General features: G+C 37.9%; 1 protein-coding gene and 1 long non-coding RNA gene across 3 annotated transcripts in view; both read right to left on the bottom strand.

The window, feature by feature from the left end:
- LOC104719106 overlaps positions 1-1,363 on the bottom strand; it is a 5,008-nt gene extending 3,645 nt beyond the window's left edge. The window contains exons 1-2 of one of the 2 annotated variants that reach the window (XR_756511.2): positions 689-1,363; positions 522-601 (exon numbers count right to left, since the gene is read on the bottom strand). This is a non-coding gene — a long non-coding RNA (uncharacterized LOC104719106). The remainder of the gene's footprint in view (positions 1-521; positions 602-688) is intronic. The other variant, XR_756512.2, reaches the window with a different exon arrangement.
- Positions 1,695-3,519, bottom strand: LOC104719107 (ammonium transporter 1 member 1-like). The gene has a single exon (XM_010436952.2). The coding sequence runs from the start codon at positions 3,411-3,413 to the stop codon at positions 1,896-1,898; it is 1,518 nt and encodes a 505-aa protein (XP_010435254.1). The 5' UTR covers positions 3,414-3,519; the 3' UTR covers positions 1,695-1,895.

Raw genomic sequence — 17,910 nt, forward strand, 5'->3', positions numbered from 1 at the left:
TAGTGAGTAGTGACAATAATAAGATTCCTGATCGGTTGTTCAAAAGTTTATAAAACGCCAAGTTCTATTGCAACTTGCCAGGATAAAAAAAAAAGTCCAATAGAATGTGATGTAAGACATAGAATTATTTCTTGAAATGATTAATAATTTGTGGTGGACATGTAAGGGGAAAGAGGGGAAAGAGGGGAAAGAGGGTCGTTGAGGCTCACACATACATCAGCCTTTGTCATCTTCGATTATTCTTCGAATATAATAGTTATAAATTCTGAAATAAAAATAATCTTATCACAAATTGCCAGCTAAGAGGAAGTTGATTTTATTTATTTTTGGGCAAAATAAGTAGTTTTTTATTATTTTGTTTTCTTTTTATTCAATACGAATCGAGCCAACTATTACTAAAAAGTAAGATTCAAAATTTAGAAACCAAATTAACCAAATGGAAATCAAAAATAAAATTTTATTGAAAAATATCCAATTTCAAAACAGTCAAAGAAACTTTTCAAATGTTGAAATGTATGTACCTAATAATAATGTGAAATCACCATGAAATTTGTCATCTGGTCAACTTTTTCCATTTGTGTCCATCAAAGTGCTGGGCCATCTATCAGTTCCTTAAAACTTGTAAAAAGGGTTTATAATATCAAAAACAAAATACACAAAAAAAAAAAAATGAGTGGCTTCTCTTCACCTTTTCATCATTTTAGAGCAAAAGACAAAATAGTGAAATATCTTCTTTCCAACTTGTAGGAGATCCGGCCTCATCTCATGCTTACATCTTTTTGTAATGACCTAACTACCCTTATCATTTCCACTTATGTACAGGGTTACCATTTAATGGTATCGACAACATGATCACGAGTTCCGACCTCCGAGTAATTTGTGTGGATCTCAACTCCGAATCTTTTAGTTGCGGTAACAAGAAGTACGTACAATACGAACCTCCAAATTCGCTGAGTTTAAATATAAAATAAAATAAAACATTATTTTATGTGGTGCTCAAATGATATTTGAGATTCGTGAACCGGTTGTTCAAAGTTGCAACTTGCAAGCATAAGTTATACGTACTTCGGCTGCAACTTGCAAGCATAAGTCCAATACAAGTTATTTATAGAAATTAACAATTAATTATCTGCCGTCAGAGATTAGTTGAGGGCCTTCAGACTAAATAAGCTAATAAGCCATTGTTCAACTTAGTTTTGTCAATTTGTTAATGTTTCTAGAAAGTGATATTTGTATTGACTTTGATTGGTAACGTGAGTTACCATTTAAATAAGTTGAGTTATGGACTTAACTCATAGATTATTCAAAAATGTTATCAATAAACAATAAAGCCACAATTTTTAAAGTTAAGACGTGTAAGTTGAGTTATCTATTTTTTTAATAAAAAAACAAAAATTCAGTTATATAATACAAAAATTTATTCTTTTGTTTTTATTTAATTCATATATGTAAAAAAAATTTTTTTTACTATTTAATAATTTTTTTCACCCGTCAGTAATTTTGTTTTGTGTGATCTATTACATCAAAATGCTTCAGAGCCATTATACCTAATGAGTCAATGCAAGGTTGGTTTTTAAATTTAGACTTTTCGTTATTCAAAGCAATAAGCAAGAGCTGATATCAAAAGTCCAAACTTATAAAGTCAGCTGTTTTACTTAGTCCATGCTTCAAATTCCTACTTCTATACTTCATAATGCAGCAAATAATGATCATAAATTTTGAAAAAACGTTATCAGAACTTAAAGAGACCACAAGTGACCACATAAATCATCACAACCACGAAAACTGTACATCTAAAACATTACTGCAATGCAAAAAACAATATCCAAAACAATATTTAAGTTTTTTTAAACACCGTTAATAATACTCTAGAAAATAACAATAATAATCCAAGATCAAACCGGAGTAGGAGTAGTATTAGCACCAGAAGGGGAAGGAGATCGTGGCTCAACTCTCCTAAGTTGAATGGCTTTGTGAGACTCATCATCATCAAAGTACATATAAGCAAAACCACCATGCCTGGTCATATCCATACCGGCCATCTCATCCTCCGACGATATCCGCAACAGTTTCATTTTCTTGAGAATGAAGAAGAGTGTCCCCATGGTCGCACTCACCCAACCCGTGATCACAAGTATTTGAATCAGCTGAGCTGCAAGTAGCTTTCCTCCACCGCCCATGAACAAACCGTGTGGCCTTCCAGGTTTGTTGCCATAAATCTGGTTCAAGTACTTTTCTTGAGCGAAAAGAGCCGTGAATATTAGCCCCCACGCGCCACAACCTCCGTGTAGCTGAGCTGCCTCTAGTGGGTCATCGTACTTGAGCTTCTCCGCAAGTTTGTTGCATCCGAGAAGGACAAGGGCCGCCACGAACCCACAGATGATCGCTGCCCACGGCTCTACGACGGAACAGCCACCGGTTATTGCTGCAAACCCTCCGAGGAGGCCGTTGCATACGTCAGTGACGTTCCAATGACCCGAGAGTAGACGTTTTCCAAAGAGGGTTGTAAGAGCTGCTGTGCAGCCGGCTAAGGTGGTCGTGACGGCCGTCCTTCCGACAGCGCTCCACTGGCCGTTATACGTCCCTGTTTCGTAAGTGACGAGGATCTTGTTGAAGGACCCAGGGTTGAATCCGTACCATCCGAACCAGAGGAGGAATGTTCCAAGGACAACAAGTGACGCCGAGTGGCCACGAAGGGCTATGGCACGTCCACCGTTGTCGAACCGGCCGAGTCGTGGACCTTCTAAAAAAGCACCCCAGAGTCCAGCGATACCTCCGACCATATGAACAACGCCAGAGCCAGCGAAATCGATTGCTCCGGTGCCGAAAAGCAAATCTCCATCGGTACGGAACGGGCTAGCCCATCCGTCAACTGACCAGAACCAGTGAGAGACGACTGGGTAAACAAACCCGGTTAAGAAAGATGAATAGATTAGGTAAGCCACGAACTGAGTCCGTTCAGCGATCGAGCCACTTGTGATACCAGCAGCGGCTATAGCAAAGGCCCATTGGTAGAGGAAATTGGAGTAATCAGCAGAGGCCGTGGGGATGTCTTTAAGACCAAAGAAGTGTTTGCCGATGAATCCATTGGAAGGAGATCCAAAGGCAAAGGCGTAACCAAACAGATAGTAAAAGAGACCACCGGCTGCAGCATCAAGAACGTTGGTAAGCATGATGTTCATAGTATTCTTGGCTCTCACGGAACCAGCACAGAGCATAGCGAAACCAAGCTGCATAGAGAAGACAAGGTAGGCTGAGAAGAGGAGGTATGTGTTGTCTATGGCAAAAGCGGCGTCGATGAATTTTTTGTTCACGTCGCCTAGCTGGCTGCAGATGTAAGTGGCCGCCTCCGTGGCATTAGGACCTAACAGGACGGCAAGATCGGTCGCCGAGCAAGTTATAGCTCCCGACATGTTGTGAGATCAGAGAGAAGAAGATGAAACAGATAGGCTGTGAATAGAAGTGGTTTTAATCCTCTGTTTATATAAAAGGAGGAAGCTAAAGAGGTCTAGGGTTGACTTTTCAATTTACAGCCTGACGAAATTTTTTATTTGTAACGCAAATTGCCAAAGTCTATAAGTTTTGTTTGCTAGTAGTACATGTGAATCGAAAATAATGAAGGAAAAAAAAAGAATACATATAGGGGTGTAAAATACTAAAATGTATCATCTAATAAATCGGTGTAGATAAGATCTGTGTGTTCGGAAAAATTATTCTATCACATCCAAATAATTAAATAAAAAGAAATTACACTAGATATTGTATATCTATATATATATATGTGTTATTCTTCGGATTTTATTATACATGGAGAGTGAAATTTCTTATCATTTTTTTTCTTGTTTTTTTATGTCAACATCATTTTTTTTCTTGGTCAAGCGAAATTTATTACTATCTCTTATTAACATAAAAAAAAGTGTCAATTTGACCAGTATTATTTGGGTTTTAAAAGTCTTCGCTTTAAGTAATAAAAGTATATGTCATTAAAATGGGTATTCCTATTGTGAGTTACGAACTGATTTTTTTTTTTTTTTTTTAAAGTATACAGAATTCATACGATATTAATTGCTAATTCTGGGATATACCAATCTGGTTGTTGCTGTTGGTACAATATATTTACTTTACCATTTTGTGATATACCAATCCGTTGACAAAAAAAAAACTAATTGTTTTCCAAATAAAATATATATTTTATTTATTAAATAGAAAGTTTTCATTCAGGTAAGGTATTTATCCTAAAACATGTTTGGAATCTTTAAAGTATCAACAATTGATTCAGAGGTCGGGAGTATAAATTAGGGCAATTTTCATAAATACTATTAATTTAATAGATTTTTATTTTAAAAATACCATAATTTAGTTTTTTTTCCAAAAATACCACTAAAATGTATTTTTTTCCAAAAATACCACATAATTGAACTAAAGTTCTAATACTAAAAACTAATTCTTAAATTCTAAATACTAAATACTAAACTCTATCCCTAAAAACTATACCCTAAAACTAAATGTGTCAATCCAAACCAAATAAAAAAAAATTCTACATCCTTAAAAATCAATTTTTTGTGTTTTTGATAATTTTGGAAAAAAATCTTTTATGGTATTTTTGAAAAAAATAAATAAAATGTGGTATTTTGGGGGAAAAATACTTTTTTTAGTGGTATTTAAAGGAATTTCTATATAAATTACGGTTTGGAAGAAATCATATATATGTTCTAGTTTTCGATTTGAAAAGATTTACGACTTAAAGATCCTTGAACATATATATGATTTCTTTCCAACCGTAATTTAATATATATATATATATATTTATATATATAGATCAGTAGATTCATATATAATTAGATACAATATGTTTTTCAATATAGTAAGTTTATATATGCTGTTGTTGTGTCTAGACTTCATAAATTAGTTACGTCTCCAGCATACAAAAAGCTTCTCTCTCTTAACTCTTTCCGATCATTCAGAGAGACAAAGCTTTGTATTTTTTGTTTGTCCGATTAATATTGGAGATCTTCCGACTGTATATCGGTTAGTTTTTTTGTTTTAGGTCTTCCGGCTTTCTCCGAATCTAGTTCCGACGTTTTGTCAGTTTAGTTTGTTTAAAGCCTTTTGCTTGTTCTTCAATTCAGTGCTTTCATATCGAGGAAGTATTGAAATCAGAAAGTTTTTTGACTGATCTTTGTTGTGCTGTACTTGAATCTTCGTCCAATTGATGGTAATATCCCCACTCATCCATAGATGATTTATATTGAGTGAAGGTTCTCTTTGGCAGTGTTGATTCAAGTTGTGGCAGTGATGATTTATATCAGTACAAATTGAAGGCTAGCTACAATAGAAAATTTGTGCAGAAACTTGAAGAATCGGCCGGCGGTGAGTGAGTCGGTGGCGATGTCGTGTGTGGAACACATATCTGCTCAGAACTTGCCACGTTGCTATACACATATCCTTTACTTTTCAATGCTTATCTTCATATGTATTGTAATTTATGGCTTGTTGGGCCTAAATTTGTACTTTTGTGTTTGCCCGTGTTGGGCTTTTTAATATAAAAAGTTGACAAAAAAAAAATATATGCTATAATTCTACTACAAGAAAACAATTATTTTGCGATGTACGAATATATAGTGAATTCCTCGCAAATCGATAAAAGTGAGAGATTTGTGAGGAGGAAACTTTTTTCGCAAATTGCTTCTCGCAAATCGGTCAACGTTTCAAATCGCTCGTAATTTTTGCAAGGAAAAAAATTATCTCGCAAACTAATTGCAAATTGCGAGAAACTAAATAAATAGTATTTTCCTTAAAAGAAAAACTAGATTGACCCAAATTAACAGGTTAATTACTAAAGTAACTCATAAAATACGAGGGTTAGATGAATTATTTTTTTTACCTAAAATACCCTTTTTTGTTTTGTTAGGAAAAAAAAATAAAGTCAAATTTACCCTCCCAGAATTTTTTTAAGAAAATCAAAATATTTTCAAAAGTCTGCCGCACTAGTTGTGAGAGATTTATTTGTGTATGACAGATTTATTTTTGCACAACCGATTTATTTTTGTATGACAGATTTTTTATGAGAGACTTATTTTGGATGACAAATTTTTTAATTATAGTTATGAAAAATTTATAATTGATGACAAATTTATTTTTTACGACAAACTTATTTATAAAGACACCATAGACTTTCACAATATATGACAGATTTGATATAATATCTGGCAGATTTATTTTTCACAGTTATTTCAGATTTATTTTATTGATTAAAAATCTGTCGTAACATGACAATTTTTTTTACAGAGAAATAATTACTAGGTTGACCTCTAGCGATAACAGATTTTTTTTAAAGTTACAACAAATTTTTTAATTTAACCAAAAATTTGTCGTTTGATAACAGATTTATATAGTTTTTTAAAAATTGATAAAATGACCTATGTCAACACCATACGTTATGGCAGATTTGTTTACGTTATGACAGTTTTTTGTTTGCTTCAAAAAATCTGGTGTTTGATAACATTAGATGTAAAATGTAAATACAGTAACAACAGATTTGTTTTAAGTTATATTTTTTTTCAGTCATATTGTTTTTAATTATATTTTTTATAAATCATATTATGAATCATATTTTTAAACTCATATATTAAAAGCATATTTTATACATTTAATTTTCCTAAATCATTTTAAAAATTTTAGCATCATATATTAAGATCATATTTTTATATATTATATTATATTTTCATAAATCTTATTTTAATATTTTTATATACATTATTTTTTAGTTATAATTTCATATATTATATTTTTTATAAAACTTTTATAAACTACATAATTTTAAACCTCATATTTTTAAATCATATCTTTTTAATAATATTATTTTAATACATTTTCTATTTTAAAATATATTATATTTTTTAAATTATATTAAAAATAAACATCATATTCTTTAATCATTTTATATTTTCCATTAACCATGTTTTTAAATCAAAATATTAAATTTTATAATTTTTCGTTTTTCGTTTTTCAAAAAAAAAGATTAAAAAAAAAAGTTTTTGGGTTTTTGTCTTTTAACGTAAAAATTGTGTCATTCTAGTTATTGAATAAAATGAAGTGTTAATCTAGCAATTAATTGCTAAATTTATGTCAAACTGGTATATTTTCACTTTTGGTTATAGTAAATTCCTTCGTAATTTTGTGACGCTTTTGCCACTATCTTTTATATATCATTTGGATGGGATTCTAAGTTGTTAATTTACAAAAAAAATTGGAAAAAATCCATAAAATTAATAAAATTTAAACTATTTAACCAAAAACATTTCCCCATATAAACTATAATTTGTACACATGTTTAACTATCTTTAAATACCGAGTATATTATATTATAGAAATATATATATATACAAATTTTTGAATCTGTGGAATAGATTTGAATATTTTTCTTTCAAATCTGATTAGACTAAAAATTTAGAAAAAGCTGATTCATACACGTTATTTTGCTCTTTCATACTAATATTCTCTCTATATATATACTATTAGAAAGTGACTTTGAACCGATTATAAAACATAGACAAATCTACTATAAAAAATGTTAAAATAGTAGTGAAATAAAGTTGATTCTAACATGTCTAGAGTTAGTAAGCAAATATTGACCAGGGAATCTGCATCTTCGGGTTTGGACTTTTCCACCTGTGAAAAAGATTCCCACTGTCCACTGGTATATTCTTTTCAATAAAACTTTTGAGTTTTATAGTTCACACGAAGACTTATGGGCCTTTTGCCTTTAGCTTAAAAAGCTTGAAAAGCATCTACACACTTCATATTTTTCCTTTGTATCAATATTATCATTTGAATTTCCAAATACATTTCTAGAATAAATAAATTAATATTGGGAAGAAATGAAAACCATGTGTGATTTATATAGGTTGGTGGTGGTTAAGAAATTAACGTTTGGGTCGGGTTAACTGAAAGTTCATAGAGCTATGAAAGTGACAGAAAGCTGTGAAGAGTCTCAGAGGTCTGATATGCTGACGTGGCGTGAAGTGACGATGTGGAGAAAAATTGTGGGACGCGATGACAAGATGTGTGAGAAGGAAGAAAGAAGAGATCAAAATATACTCGAAGATATTGAGAGTATATTTGATTAGAAGAGACAAGGAATGATATGTTCTTAGGGATATAGAATATTTCCTTTTTGTTAGGATACACAAAGATTTAGGTTAGAAATCGTTTGTGTAGGTATAAGTAGACGAGGGCTAGCCGCAAAGAGATCTAGCACTCGTGGGATAAAAGTTGTGAGATTTGTAAACCTTCAAGCAATCACAAAAAGCTTAGAAGGTGAGTGTGTTTAACTCTTTTAGATCTACACATGGTTTGTGTTAGATAGATACGAGAGTGAGCTTAGTTTTAAGTCTTGTAAGAAACGAAAGTTTATATAAGATTGAATAAAAGTGTTTGCTTGGCGCGTTCCAAGTGTTTTTTCGTGTGTGTTGGTCTCTATACCTTAACAATTGGTATCAGAGCGGACACCTGATAAAAAGTTATGATATCTTTTTCAACAGGTGAGATCTTGCAACAAGGTTACGGAGAAATCACTGGAGTTTGTTGCGGTACAAGGACCATTGAAACTAGATCCAGAATGCTTTGGCTATTGGAAAGTTTCAATCAAGCAGGCCATCTCGAGCATAAACATGGAAGCTTGGTTTGCAGTGGAGGATGGATGGTCACATCAACTGAGAAGAATGAAAATGGTGAACTGGTGCCTAAGCATATGAAGAAGTGGACAATAGAAGAAAAGGCGGAATCCAAGCATAACTCGCAGGCGCTGTCAATCATCTTCAAATCTCTGCCAAGGGACATCTTCAATCAAGTTCAAGGATGTGTGTCAGCCAAGGAGGCTTGGGACATTTTGGTCGTCACGTTTGAAGGCACATGCAAGGTTAGGCGTACAAGGCTGGACAATCTTGCATCAGACTTCGAAAACTTGCAAATGACTGAAACCGAGTCAGTGGCGGATTATAGCAATCGGTTGAGTGGTATTGCACAAGAAGCTGTCATTTAAGGAAAACGATACACGGACAAGAAGCTGGTGAAGAAATTTCTCAGGAATTTGCCTAACAAGTTTCAACCTCACAGGTCTGCTATAGATGTGTCCTTAAATTCTGATGAGCTCAAGTAAAATCAAGTCGTTGGGATGATGCAGGCGTTTGAAATGCAACTAAAGAAGAAAGAGAAGATGAATGAGAAGTCATTTGCTCTCAAAGCTATAGAAGAACAAAAGCTTGCCGAATCTGAGGAGATTGCAGATGAAGAAAAAGTGGGTCTGTTAGTTAAGAAGTACTTCCGTAAGATGGAGAGAGGTCATCGGAAGGGAACAACATCACTCATAAATGCTGATTCGGATAAGGAGTTTAGGAAAAGTGACAAGCATGAGCGTCAGTGTGCTGAATGTGAAGGATATGGGCATTACAAGGCTGAATGTCCTAATAACAAGCGTAAGAGCTCTCTGCAGTGCTATGGGTGTAAGGGTTACGGTCATACCAAGACTGATTGTCCTTCGTGTGGAAACAAGCAGAAATCCTACATTACTTGGAGTGAAAGTGATTCAGATGCAGAAGACAGCAAAGGTGAGATTCTGAACAATTTTGTGGCTCTACTAGGAGTCATTGAGGAAGATGAAGAGGACGAGACTCTGGTGGTAAAAGAAGACACAGACAAGAAGGTCGATTATGACTCAGATGAAGAAGAGGAGGACTTTTCAATGGAAGATGAGATAGAGCTTCTTAGCAAGACAATGTTGCAAAAGACTCAAGACAACAGCAATGCTTTCTAAAGAGCTAAGTGAAGAAAAGGCTAAGTCTCTGCGCCTTGAAAAGCAATTGGAGGAACATATGAAGAACATCAGGATGCTGAGTAAGGGAACTAAAGATCTGGATACCTTACTCAGTATTGGACGTTCAAGCACTGTAAAGTGGGGTATGGGTTATCAATGAACCAACTCTGAAAGGTCTACTCAATTCATCAGAGGGCAGAACATTGAGCCGCAACTAAAAGAAAAGGTTCTGACAATAGAGAATCCGAAACACAGGAGGATGAGTGTGCAAAATGTGGTGCCGGGAAGACAGCCATATGTTTCACACAGTTATAAGGCTCAATGCTACAAATTTCAGAACCGTGTTTCAAACCTTGGTGCATTATGGCACGTTCTATCCAGCTGTAAGAAGAGATGGTCAAGGGTATGTCAGGAAATATGATCTCTATTTTCATGTGGCGTACACAGCCTATATAATAGAGGTTAATCAGGCTAAATGGTACTTAGATAGCGGGTGCTTTAGATATATGACAGGTGCTCTTGATAATCTGTCCCATATAGAAGATGTTGCTGGAGGGAGAGTCACGTTTGGAGATGGAGGAAAGTGCATAATCCGAGGAATAGGTGCAACTGGTGGTGAATCTCAACCACATTTGAAGGATGTATTCTTGGTCGATGGTTTGCAGGCAAATTTGATCAGTGTCAATCAGCTGTGTGATGAAGGTTTGGATGTTACTTTTACCAAGAAGGATTGCAAAGCCGTTGATCAGCAAGGGTCTGTAAAGCTCAGAGGAAAGAGATCTGGTAATAACTGCTATATGTCGAAATCGGAAATGCAATGCTTCAACGCAACTGCTGAGTTGAACACCGAGTTGTGGCATCAGAAACTTGGACATTTGAATGTTCGCACAATGCTGAAGCTGGCAAATCAAGAGGTTGTACGTGGACTTCCTAAGCTGAAAATTGATCCACACTTTATATGTGATCCGTGCAACAAGGGAAAGCATATCAAAACCTCTCATGGGACTCTATCAGACATTCTCACAAGTCATCCTCTTCAGTTGGTTCACATGGATCTGATGGGTCCTATTCAAGTCCAAAGTATATCTGGTCGACGATTCATCTTTGTGATGGTTGATGACTTCACTCGCTACACCTGGGTAATATTTCTTCATGATAAATCTGATACACTTGAATGATTTCGCATACTTGCCTTGTAGATCAAGGGTGAAAGGTGTTCGATCGAAACTATTCGGAGCGATCATGGTGGTGAATTTCAGAATGACAAGTTTGATCAATTTTGTGGTCAGCAAGGCATTACTCATCAGTACTCTGCACCAAGAACACCAGAACAGAATGGAGTTGTTGAACGCAAGAACAAGACGCTGCAGCAGATGGCGCGGGCTATGCTACATGGAAATCAGGTTCCTCATCGGTTCTGGGATGAAGTTGTGAACACCGCCTGTTGTATCATAAACCGTGTGTATGTCCGACCAGGGACAAATAGACTCCCTCTGAGCTATGGAAAGGGAAGTCTCCTACAGTGCATTACTTTCATGTGATTGGCTGCCTCTACTATATTTTGAATGATAAGGATCAGTTGTGTAAATTTGACTCCAAGAGCAATGAAGGCATCTTTTTGGGCTATTCTGGACATAACACTGCCTTCCGTGTTTACAACAAACGCATGCGATTTGTTCAAGAGACTGTCAATGTCGTGTTTGATGACACTTCATTTCAACGAGTAGCTATGGTGCTTGTTATTTCTGACAAGGATCTGGTAAATGATGATGAGAAGTCTGCGCTGGAATCTGCAAGCCATGTTGTATCTGATAGGCCTATGCCATCTCCGGATACGTTACCTGTATCTTTTCAGGTTCATCGAAATCACTCTCTACTGATGTAATCGGTGCGATTCAGGGGGGTAGAGTTACCAGAGGAAAGCAGATTGATTTTGCTCAACTGGCTGGAAAGAAACAAACGTCTTTTGTTCCTGAGTCTGTCTCTTAGGACTCTGATGTGGTTCAATTTGCATGCGTTTTTCAACTATTGAGCCAAAGAATCATAAGGAGGCGCTTCGTGATGAGTTCTGGGTTGCTGATGCGTGGTTTCTTTCACTTCAAAATCTTTTACCTTGAAAAGACCACACAACGGCTGCAAGTGCACAACTAATCGGTAGTAGTATTTAAGGATCGATCCCACAGAGAGAGAGTTGTTATTTAGAGAATCCGTCGGAAGAGATGTAAGGCTAGAACTCAATAAAATGGGGGTTTAGGTTGTCACTGTCGTAAGTAAGCAATAAACGTAATTAAAAAGCAAGTAAAATAAATAAAACAAGCGTTGGGCATCAAGGGGAATCACAGGGGTTTGATGATCTATCTATTGATAGTAGGTTTTTCACCCAGGGTATCAATTCCCTATGCAGTTGTAGTACAAAGCGTTATCAATCCAAATGGTTGTTTATGCTAGCAGGAAGGATGCAATCAGAACAATGCAAGTTAAGCCAAGCAATTATGGGTCTACACGATGTGGTACACGATGTCGTACACGAGGATGTGGTCGAGTTCGTCCTCAGGTAGATCCTCATGCTCTTGGATCCTCCTCGATCGTGTTGGGGTTCAAACTTTTTCTTCCAGCTCGATGGCTCCTTCGAGTACATGCTCGGGTTTGTCCTTGTTTTTTCCCATTTGAGGCTCTTAAGCACCTGTTTTCATCCAAAATATGCAAATGCAAAAATGCAACACCCTAAATGGCCTAAAAGTGAATTCCTACAGTTAATGACCTAAAAATGCTAAGTTAAGGATATGAACAATGCAAAATATGGACAAAAAAGGATGCTAAAAACATGTAAATTAGAGAGTTATCAGACCCCCAAACTTAAATCTTGGTAGTCCTCTAGCAAGGAAGTAGGAGGGTGCGGTTTGAAAATGGGGACTCATAACCTTTATATGCTAAGCGAATGATTCAAGCTATTGTCCTTGAAGATAGTTTAATGGTGATAAGATCAATCAACATACTTACAAATATTTTTCTATGCTTATTACCATGCATCGATCTAGTTCAACCTCCATCTAAAAGTAAAGAACATCTCTTTCACATTCAATTAAGTGTTTGGCGAATTCTTGCAAATGGAAGGTGAATCAAGCTTAATCGGTTTCAAGGGTAAGGCTTTTTAGTAAGGTGGTTTCAAAAAAATTCTTTGGGTGGTTTTCTCTCAAAAGAAGGAATGCTAGACAATTGTGAAAACTATCTAAGATTGATCTAAGATTGAGAACAATTTGGGCATACAAAGCTCAAATCTTGATAATCTACCATTTTCTCATTCACTTTCTTTCTCTTTTTTTTTTTTTTATCAAACCCCTGGAATTATACTACCCACATCCTTGATTTTAACTCTTCTTATTTTTTTTACTCCCTAAGGTTTAAACTTTAAACTTCTAGCTCTCTTCTCTCTCTCCCTTTTTTTTCTTTTCTTCCTTTGCTAAATTCCTAATATGTATAAATGTTTTTTTTTTCTAGGAGACTATAGCAAACACCTTTTCTCTTATTATATTGTTTTTTACTTAGAGACTTAGAGCTAATTGATTCTAACCTTAGGGACTTCTCTTTTTTTTTTATATATATATTCCTCAACCCAACCTCAAATAAACATACTAACCACCTATCTTTCAAAACCGAATCTATTAGCTAGTTCAAATTCTAACTTAGCTAAATCAAGAGGCAGTTCTTTGTCCTTCTCAATACTCTCAAGGTTTCACAACCTATAACACAATGAAAAAGGCCTCACTCAACAATTCACAACAAAGTTTGAAAGAAAGGTTTGGGTTCATGGGTAGGACAAATAAATCGGGTTAAACGAAAAAGATTGGTAAAATGGAGTGCTAACCCGAATTTAGAGTTACCATGAGCAAGTATTCAAGTTCCATAAGCAAGACAATTAAAGTTCAAATTAAATCCAATAATATAGAGATGTTCCAAAGTTCAAACAAGTGGAGGAAGCATTCAAAAGACACAAGGTTCTAAGCAAAGATTTTTCATTTTTTTCCAAAGATTGATCTAGCAACAATGAACTGTGATTAAGGGCTATAGCTTCAATCCTAAGGTTTGATTTTAAACAAGGTAATTTTAATCATTATCCCCTAATATGCATATGCAACAATCCTATATGAAGCAAACTAGACTCAATCCTAATATGTAAATGCAACTACATGAACCTTTTTTTTTTTTGAGTTTTTCGATGCACATAGATGCAGACTCAAATGAATAAAACTAGCATGCAAAAATTTGAAATAAGAAAATTAAGAAAATAAAATATAATGTTAAAAAAATATTCTAGGATTCTCCCCCAAACTTAAATTACACAGTCTCTGTGTAAATAAAAGTTGGAAAGAGAATCCAAAAATCACACAAAATGAAAGAAACTAAATGCAATGTTATTTACAAAACTCGGATGAATTGGGTACCTCATGGGTTGGTGAAGAAGGAGGTTGCAGCAGCCTCCATACTCACCAACGTGTAGTCAGGGTCGTCTCCGGCTTCAGCAGGTGCCGGTGTTTGCTCGTCAGAGAGCTCGGTGATATGCACGGAAGACTTACTCGGACTAGCATCCGAGGGGTTGATCGAGGGGGGTACCGCGTAGCTCATCGGGTAGGACATCAAGTAGTATGATGGGTATAGCGGAAGAGGTCCAAAATGATCACCCGTATAGCCACTCGCAGGGTGCATCGTATAAGGTATCGTGTATGGCATCTGGTAAGGCGGAGGGAAAAATCCTGAGTGATCACCCGATTGTGTGCTCGATGGGTGCATAGTGTATCCCATCGGGTTAGACGTCAGATAGGCGTCTGAATGGCTTTTCCGCGATGCTTTTGGTCGGGTGACATCTCCCTCTGCTTGGGGTTCGTATGATGATGCTCGGTAGGGCTCTGGAGGTGGCAGTCCTCGAGTTCCTCCTAGCGGTCCGCTCCTCCCCATCCAAGTTGGTGCGTATGCCGAGTTAGAAGCTGAGGCACAACTTGCCTTGTCTTGCAGCTCCTTGATCTGACCTCCCTTAGTCTTCCCCGAACCGGTCAGATCCTTCACCTTTCTCACCAAATACTTGTTCATCCTCTTTAGCCATCCGATTCTCTTGTAGGCTTCCCTCACCCCAACAGGTTACTTTTGAGAGCACAGATACACTTCAAAATCGAAATCTTCCGAGCTATCTCCCTGTATTTTACCGATTTCCTCTCTCTTCTCATCTTCGGACTCCTTCTCCGGGTTGTACAACTCCTCCAAAGGCGGTGCAAAGTCGATGTTGTCTCCTAGACAAACCTTGGTGCATATTACATTGGGTAGGATCATTTGGGTGGCTCCGGCGGTTGGGTGGACGAACTTGAAGAGCGTCATGTCGTTAGGCCTCTCATAGGCCAAAAATCTCGCCAGCACGAGGTAGTCTACGTCCAGCCATCTTGGATTGTGTACCACTCCTCTCAAGGGCACATCGCATGCCACCAAGATCGGTGTGACCAATCCTCCAATGGAGATCTCTCTGCCTCCCTCTCTTCTCTTAACGGCCCATGACTTGAGGTAGATGAACTGATCGAGCAACACAAACACCATGCTAGTATCCGCAACATCTCCAACTAGCGGTGTACCAACCCTAGCATTGTCTAAAACTCCACACAATGCAACATCTAGCAGCTGAAGCTCGTGGTCATTCACATTCCCAGTCTCTTTTCTAGCAAAAAGAGTGCATGCGAGGGACTTATGAAATTACCTCAAGAAAGGGCTCCTTATTTGAGCGGATTTGGAGCTTGTGGAATTGTAGGGGAGCTTGTCTCCTATTGTCAGCCATAGGGACCTCATTTCCTCCTTGGTAACCTCCATTCCTTCTCCATTACCAGATTTGAAACCATACAGCTTCTCCATCTCCTTGAAAGTGAGCCGGTACTCCTTGTTTCTCACGGAGAAGGTGATGAACCCGATCCCCCCCTCGGGTAGCAGAGTCGAGTGGTCCTCAAAGTAGTGCAACTTCAAAGTGGAGAGAAAGTGGACCGTATCCTCCTCATAGGATTCAAGGTGGGATCACATCATTTGGCCCAGGTGGCACATGTCAAACAAGAACTCAACATCTCTAGCGATCCCCAACTGCTTCATGGTCTCACGATGAGGGTATCAAGTAGCAACGAAGCTCATCTTCCGAAAGACTTTGAAGAGTCTTGCCGGAGTCTCCACCTCCTTTTGCTTCAGCCTCCGCGAGGCTTGGCGTGTTCTCTCTCTCGGTTCTCCTCCTCTTCTTGTTGATCCTCTTCCTCAACTTCTCTCTCAGCTACCTTCTCAGCCTTCTCTGAAGTCGGTCTCTTCCCTCTTGCAACCGCAGCTCTGCTCCTTGATCGAGAGGTTTGGATCTCCCCTTGCTCTTCTCCACCAGCATCATAATCGACCTCCATGGGGTCGGTAAGGGTTCTTTCGGTCGTAGATAGGTCCCTACGCCGAGGAGATCGGCGAACAGCACTCGCCATTGGACTCGGTGAGCGAACTTGGTGGTGTACTTGATCGGTTGCTTGAGCACCGAATCGGGTGACGGATCGGATTCAACATCGGGTTGTGGAAGCAAAACGTGTAGCCTGCAGTTGGGAATGCGGAACGTTTGCTCTCCCTTGGGACTCTCGAGGTTCAGCGGTATCAACTCCGGTTGTAGCAGCGGCGGAGGTTGATCTTCTCCCCTTCCTTTGGTAGGTTTTCGCGTTTGACTCCATGTTTGAATCCTTGAGAAGAAAAAGCTAAGCCTCGAGGTTAATAGGGTTAGTTCCCAAAGAAATCGAATGAGACTTAAGATCGAGAGAGAAGACCTATCAGTGATAATGAGGGAGAAGGGTTTCGAAACCCTTAAATAGCTAGGGTTGGTGGTTGGGCTTCGCCGAGAGTGGGCATGCTTGTGGAATTCAGACTCCACTCTCCACCCGAGCAGGGACACGATCAGGCGCGTCGAGTACGGTATCGGGTTGGCCCTCGGGTTCCTCAATTTCCCTTTCTAACTTTTCCATTTTTTTTTTAAATTTGCAAAAAGAGAAAAATAAATAAAACAAATAAACTAGTATTAAAAGATACATTTGCGACTTCCTCCCAAGTGAGCTTGTTTAAAGTCACTAAGCTTGACTCTTCATGCTCCTTAAGCATGGGTTCTTTTAGGGAGAGGTTCTGGAATTCTCTCCACTAGAGCAGGCTGGTTCAACTGATTCTCCAGGTTTTGTCCAGGTTCCAAGGCAAATGCGGTGTTGACTTCCTCAAGATGTTTGAATTTTCTCTGCTTTGTCTTAGTGGAAAAAGGTTGACCATCAATGGTTGGCCTCTTAATCCCCTTCTTCACATCAAACACCATCTTGACGTGCTCCCCATCCTCTATTCTGATCTTGCCTTGCTTTACCTCGATCACAACACCTACTATTGCCAAGAATGGTCTTCCTAGGATCAGCGGATCATCTGGTTCCTTATCCATATCAAGGATCATGAAATCAGTAGGAACTTCCACCCTTCCAATCCTGAGTGGCAAGTTTTCTAGGATCCCAATAGGATGTCTGACTGTTCTATCAGCTAGAACCAAATACAGATTACTTGGTTTAAAACTGGTGAATCCCATCTTGTTGGCAACTGACAGTGGCATAATGCTAACTGAAGCTCCAAGGTCGCACAAGCAATTCTTGAAAATTCGGAGTCCTATCGAGTATGGCAAAGTAAAGGAGCCAGGATCCTCTAAGTTTTCCTCGATTCGCAGCTCAGGATCTAAGCACACTCCACTCCTGAGAATTTCAAACCCAATCTCCTTGACAGCCTCCTTAACCTCATTCTCCAGCCGAGCTGCCTCCTTGGCGGATTCCTCTCAAAGTTTGTGTGGTGGCAGAAGCTTAGGAGGTGGAGTTCTACGCTTGGCCATACGCTCTGCAAGCGCCTCCAGTTGGATGTCAAGTGCAGCATTGAACCTTTCCTCTAGTTCCCCTTCTGCTGCTACAGGTGGTTGAGGCTGACCTCTCGTTTCAACATCTACTCTATGAATCATCCGATCACCCTCATCGGGTAGGACATCGGGTTCTGCTTCGGGTGGTTCTTCGATTTGTGATCCCCCAACCAGTGCTCGA

Source organism: Camelina sativa, chromosome 10, assembly GCF_000633955.1.
Source record: "Camelina sativa cultivar DH55 chromosome 10, Cs, whole genome shotgun sequence".
In the NCBI taxonomy this organism is placed as follows: domain Eukaryota; kingdom Viridiplantae; phylum Streptophyta; class Magnoliopsida; order Brassicales; family Brassicaceae; genus Camelina; species Camelina sativa.